We start from the raw sequence: 6115 nt of genomic DNA, 5'->3' as shown, positions 1-6115 counted from the left end.
AACATTATGGGTTCGCGGAGTCAGACGTGGATCAAGTAGACATAGTGTGTAAACTTTGCTACAGTGTTGTAGCTGCACCACAGAGCAACACTGCAACGTTCACTAAACATAGATGTTTACATTTTTCATTTATTTTTTATATTGCAAACATTTGCACTGTTATCAGTATTTGCACACTATTTTATATTATTTTTTGACAATCTTTAAAGTCATTATTCAATACATTGTTATTGTTAAATAAATATCGTCAAATAATCGAGATCTCAATTTCAGTGAAAATAATCGTGATTATCATTTTTGCCATAATCGAGCAGCCCTATGTTGTAGTAGGCCTAATCTAAGGGAACATTTTCCCCTTTTCTACAGTTTTAGTGAAATAGGCTACCATCCAGTGTTTAAGACAAAGCGGTATAACGACTGAGGGTCGTTGACGTCGCCTCCACTGATAATCCTAGCATGTCGTGTCACAAAACAACCACCACAAAGTAGCAACTAGCCAGACGGCTGTGCATGTGTCAGAAACTCCCGATATAAATGTAAGACTTGCACTCATTAATTTACAGTATAAGGGATATTTGTTGTCATAAGTGAAAGCGTGATGAAGGCAGGTGTGCGTTCAACAGGAAATTTTATGTGGATTATCATCCTGACATGGTTTAAACAGAGATGCTTTTCCCCAAGTAGGCTACAGCGATTTACTCGCAACATAGCAGAACTAAGTATCTAGCCTGCGTGCAGACGAGAAGATCGCCGTTGTCGTCTTATAAACATGTGGATGGGTGGATAATTCATTGGATGCTATTTCTGTGTACCCAAGTTCAGCTATTTTAGTGCGCAGGGGGAAGCCAAATTATGTTCCTGAGGTTGAAGTGGTCTGTCACCCCTTCACAGATCATCACACAATGTATAGCCTAATATTTTCTTAAAGTTGTCCGGATTTGTTGCCACTTAAGCTATGGCTTAAATATATGGTAAAAAATATTCTGTGCCCCCTTCTCTCCACCAGGTGCTGTTGTAAGACATGTTGCTGAAAGTGAAATACCTCAATGTAAAGAAGTACATTAAATTGCACGCAGGATTCACTTATCTAGAATTCATCAGTGAAGGTAAGATAACCTGGCAGAACAAAATTTGTTGCACATGTATCAGTTCATCATGTTTGCATCTCATCTATTTAAAAAATGAATTAAATGTTAACACATTTTATTTTAATGTGTGACATTAAAAACAGTACAGAGCAGTAGGCCTAGGCCTATATTGTTGCTGCAGACTTGTCTAATTTAACCATTTTAAAGACAGGTAAAACAGCTGTTAATAAATATTAGCTAAATAAAAAAGTCAAAATTAGTTTTTAAAAAAGTTTTTCAGGCGTTTTAAGTGACATTATGCTTATCTTTTTGTAAAGCCAAAACCAAGTTTGGACTTCCGGATGCTGCTGACCTTGATATTTTCGATGAAACTGACACAGCTGTCGAAGAAGACATTTTTCTGGAGTTACTGGAGGCCCAACCAGACCTATGCCTGACAATACGTGAAAAGATTTCAGATGAAGGTAAATGTTATCATAACTTAAATTTTCAGAGTATAGCCCACTCAATGTAGAGCCAAGTTCTTTTGCTCTTGATGCAGATGACATTGACCTGTCTTCATGCAATATACATGACAGTGGACAGGGCTGGGTCATATTTGTATAGAATGTTGTCTGAACATGAACATTGAAATTGTGTTATTAATGGCATTGTGGAGTAGCCTAAAGAAAGTTAACCAAATCATCTCTCCCAAAGATTTTTGTCCTTTAGCTCATTCCACACCATCCTCCTCGGATACATTATCTTCCCTCACGGACACTATATCACTTTCATCAAGTGACAGTGACCTCAGGGAAAAGGGCATTCCTGCAGGCTGCAGTAGATCCAGCAAAGACAGTTCTGCACCAAATGTTTCTGTGTCAGAGGCTGCAAAAGAGGTAATTGAGAACAGAAAATGTCTTTTGTATTTTTGAGTTGACACCATTTATACTGTAGATTGTTATACAAATTGAAATTCAAAACATGGTGGTTCCCAACTTGCCCTGTATGAAAAAATGTTAGTAGAAGTTAGTGCTTCTTGCTAGATATGTCTTTCACAGGTTTGTTGACATTCCTCTAAACTTTCACCTTTACTGACAAACAAGTTTTTATTGTTATTATTTTCCCTTTTATATGAGCAGATGGTTAAAAATGCCTTGACTAGGAAACCTGGTGGAGAGGAAATTCTTGAAGAATACAATGCCGAAAATTCACTGAGCCACCGCACCCGGCGGCAGCTTGTTAACATATTGGCAAGTGATATGACTGAGAGACATGGATAAGAGTAATAGTACCTAATAAAAAAGTAAAGATGGGCCATATGGAATATTCTTGTAATGTATACTGCAGTAAAGACACATACTTCTGATTTAACATTGTCAATTGTATTTCCTCTATAGCAGAATTCCCTCCCGTAAGCAAAAGGAGAAATATGCCCTTGGAATAATTACACTCTTTCCCTCATTGAAGGATCCATTTTCTCCAAACGGCTATGTAAGTCATGCAGTGATTGTAAAACAGCACATTATTTAGTTTTCATCATGGAATAATTACATCAGCTAAATGATTTAAAAGAAAAATCTTAATTCCTCTTTCGTAATAACTATTGTCATAAAACTGTATTGAAATTGTGGATGTTGTTTAACATGTATTGCACCTGTTACATGATAATAGTCCTTGGGTTTCTTTTTGCTGAATCTGCAAAGTCTGTAAGATCGCATTTGATGTTTATTTTTCATCTATGTTTAAATGTGACAGGAGCATTTCTACGACGGAGTGAAAGGCACTGGATATGTAGCGTGGCGCCTCAAAACCATGTCCAGGTCTACAACCAAACGGCCAGTGAAGGAAGTCCCAGTGCATCAAGAACAAGGGCCTAAGCGCAGAAGATTAGCAACCACATTGCCTCAGCAACTTGATGGAGATGCCTGCAAGGAGGCCATCTCATTTCTTGTTCACTCTCCTGATGAAGCAAGTGTATTTCAGAAGATGAAAATGACGTTCCAACATCGCCAGGATCTGGTGCATGATCCACAAAGAACTGCAGATGTCTTCAAAACATTTCCACGCTTTTTGGATGTCAAAGGACTAGTAAGTCAAATCACTTGATATTTTCAACTGTTAATCCTTTTTTTTTTGTTTTGCTGATGTGGATGGCAACAGTAAAAGATGTGATCATTGGTCATCCCAGTCAGGCTATATCCCATATTGGTCAAAATCACATTGCAATGTAAACAATGTTGAGCACTGTCTTTATGTCCTGTGTGTATGATGAACAGGTCAATCAAGACTTCCTGCTGCTGTTTGGTGCTGAAACAGCCACCAAGTTGCTTGAGAAGTGGGACATGTCATTCAAGCCAAAGGTTATTAAAGAAGCCAAACAGCTGACTCAGTCAACTGACCTGTGTCGTTTGATAAAAGCTGCTGAGAAACCAACAGAGAGTGATGCAAATGGTAGGCGTCGCACCATGCTTGTTTGATTTTAATAATATTTATTTTTACCTGTCATTTTGAAATTGTTTTATAAATTCAACCATACACAGACTGGGACAGTGACATGGCCTCTCTGCTGCTACTCCTTCAACTTTTGCCACCCACAGCTGGACGAAAGAGGAGAACCAAAATAAGTCCAACTGATGCAGCACACAAAATGGTGCACTTTCACAAGGTAAATATGTTGTCTCACTTTTTAAAATCCTACAAAACACTTTTTCAGTTTTTGCACTTTTTAGTTTTCCTCTCCATGAAGTATGTGTCTTAGTATTTTGTAATAAGTTAGCAAGGCACATAATGTCAAACTGAATGAATGGTTCATACTCAGCAAGTATGAGCTAGGCCTATATGTCAATATCTCATTTGTTTTTAGTCATGCTGCAGCATTGATGAACACTTGCAAGCAAGAGATGGTAAACAACCATACATCCTCGCTGTTGGTCGAACCCAGAACAGCATTGACACCTTCTACATCGCAGTGGACAAACAGCTCATCCCCTGCCAAGCCACCAGCTCACTCAGTGCTTTTGATGAACTTTTCAAATCCCACTACGTGTTCAACTTATCTTACGACGAGTCACTGGTTCATCTCTACAGTTTTGTGCAGACCACCATATTCAACATTGATGCCACCTCAACAGATGAGTCACCACGTGTTCGTGAGTTGCGTGCCAAAATGTTGAATGAGAACCATGTTTAAATGTTTTATCTGTCAAACTCTGCATAGCACCAGTCAGGCTTTGATAAGTCATTTGCGACTAGGTCACAGTTTTTATCCAAGCACCAAATTTAATGACTTGTTCAAATTGTTGTATCCAGGTAGGAACATGATTCCCAAACACCACTTTATGTTGCACTACCCAACTTGCATCAGAAAAATTGGGCCATTATTGCATGTATGGAGCATGAGAGGTGAGGCTAAACATAGGGTGTTCAAAGACACCCTTAAGAACTTTAAGAACATCACAGTGTCACTTGCCAAAAAACATCAAACATCCATAGCATACAAGTGGGAGACATGTCCTTTAAGCCATGTTGAGTATGGGCCCTTGAAATCATTTGATGTTGATAGTGAGGAAAATAGTGAAATGATCTCCCTAGGCTTGCCTGCTGTTGCAGAAGAGGCTTTCGCTGCTAATTGGGTTAACATTAATGGGACTGAGTACAGAACAGGATTGGTCATTTGTTGTGGTTCTGAACATGAGATGCCGGTGTTTTGCAGAATAAAAACAATAGTTTTGGTCAATAGTCACACCTACTTCATAGTTCAGAAGCTTGTGGTTGAAAATTTCAGTGAACATTGCCATGCTTATAAAGTGTTTGAAACGGATGAAAAAGATGTTGTTAAAGCAGACTGTATTGAAATATACAAGCCCTTTGATTTGCAAAGTGCTTATGGTGATGATGATGGTCTGTACATTGTGCCATTATTTTTGTTGTGAACGTATGCTGTATGGTGCTTGGAATTTAATATTTATTAAAATGCTTATGTGACCAATTTTATGTTTTCTCCTTTTATCCTGTAAAGGGACTTAACAAGGACTTTCACTGAATGTAACACAGTAGTCATACAGTAATTGCACTTTAATGCATTTTTGTATTCAGACAATTAATACAGACTAGTATTTAAAAGCTCATATATGTCACTTTAAAGTGCCAAAATAACACTGTAAAAGTTACAGAATAACACTCTAAGTGAAAACAGTCAACACAATCCAGTGTGAAAATAAACACTTAAAAGTGTCATAAATAACACCATAGTTGTTGTGTAGTAACACCCTCAGTGAAAAGAGTTAACCCAAGCCAGTGTAAAAGTGAACACTTATCAGTGTCCTAAAACAACACTATAAATGTTAGGTAGTTACACTCTGAGTGAAGACACTTCACACCATACAGAGTGAAATTTTAACACTATGGGTGTTATATTTTTAACACTACAATGGAGTTAAAATAATAACACTTTGCAAAGTGTTACTTTAACTCTAAACCAGTGAGAATTATATAAACACTGGAAAAGTGTTAACTTTAACACTATAGGAGTTGAATTAACACTGGAGATTTTGCTGTGTGCCCGCATTTCTAAAACTCCCAAAGATTTCTTTGTAGTACATACCCATAGATCATTTATGACCATAAAAATGTTGCCTAATACAATATATAATCAAGAAAAAATTAAGCTGTCCTTTCAGACATGTTTGACAAATTAGCAAGATAAAAATGTAAATTCTAGCAGACACATTTGCTCCTTTAATTGGTGATTTGTGATGTTTCCTACACATAAACCACCAACCCCAGAGAGGCCATTTTGCTCAGACGATGATATATAAGCAAACAGTTATGCATCCAAATGTGACTACCTACCTAGATGAAAAGAAAAGCAGTAAACTTGTATAGGTTAAAACATTACCTTCTCCTTTGCTTCCAATAGGAATAGACATACTGATACAGTATCAGATACTGTGATTCACTCATAAAAGTGGTTGCTTTCTCATTCTAATCTTACACAATATCATGTTTACTTGATTCATACAAATGTTGCAAGAGAAAAATGGCAA

The 6115-nt window shown here is 37.4% G+C and overlaps 1 protein-coding gene across 3 annotated transcripts; it reads left to right on the top strand.

Annotated features, from left to right (window-relative positions):
* Positions 1–947: 947 nt before the first annotated feature.
* Positions 948–5611, top strand: LOC113034341 (uncharacterized). Of its 3 annotated transcripts, none has more exons than XM_026188815.1 (6): positions 948–1106; positions 1406–1552; positions 1785–3158; positions 3347–3521; positions 3611–3735; positions 3934–5611. In XM_026188815.1, the coding sequence occupies exons 3-6, from the start codon at positions 2883–2885 to the stop codon at positions 4258–4260; spliced, it is 903 nt and encodes a 300-aa protein (XP_026044600.1). In that variant the 5' UTR covers positions 948–1106; positions 1406–1552; positions 1785–2882; the 3' UTR covers positions 4261–5611. The 3 variants fall into 3 exon arrangements, with proteins under 3 accessions (XP_026044600.1, XP_026044598.1, XP_026044599.1); XM_026188813.1 differs by having other exon boundaries at positions 1406–1966; positions 2210–3158; XM_026188814.1 differs by having other exon boundaries at positions 1406–2561; positions 2826–3158.
* Positions 5612–6115: the final 504 nt, after the last annotated feature.

The sequence above is a fragment of the Astatotilapia calliptera genome, chromosome 12, assembly GCF_900246225.1.
Source record: "Astatotilapia calliptera chromosome 12, fAstCal1.2, whole genome shotgun sequence".
Lineage (NCBI taxonomy): Eukaryota > Metazoa > Chordata > Actinopteri > Cichliformes > Cichlidae > Astatotilapia > Astatotilapia calliptera.
Note: the sequence above shows the minus strand (reverse complement) of the source record. Positions and strands in the feature narration are given on the sequence as shown.

Bases quoted from the DNA above. Each gene is read 5' to 3' on its own strand.
- LOC113034341 (XM_026188815.1), top strand. From the start codon at position 2,883: ATGTCCAGGTCTACAACCAAACGGCCAGTGAAGGAAGTCCCAGTGCAT. The intron at 3,159-3,346 runs GTAAGTCAAATC...TATGATGAACAG, and splicing joins TTTTGGATGTCAAAGGACTA to GTCAATCAAGACTTCCTGCT. The intron at 3,522-3,610 runs GTAGGCGTCGCA...AACCATACACAG, and splicing joins AACAGAGAGTGATGCAAATG to ACTGGGACAGTGACATGGCC.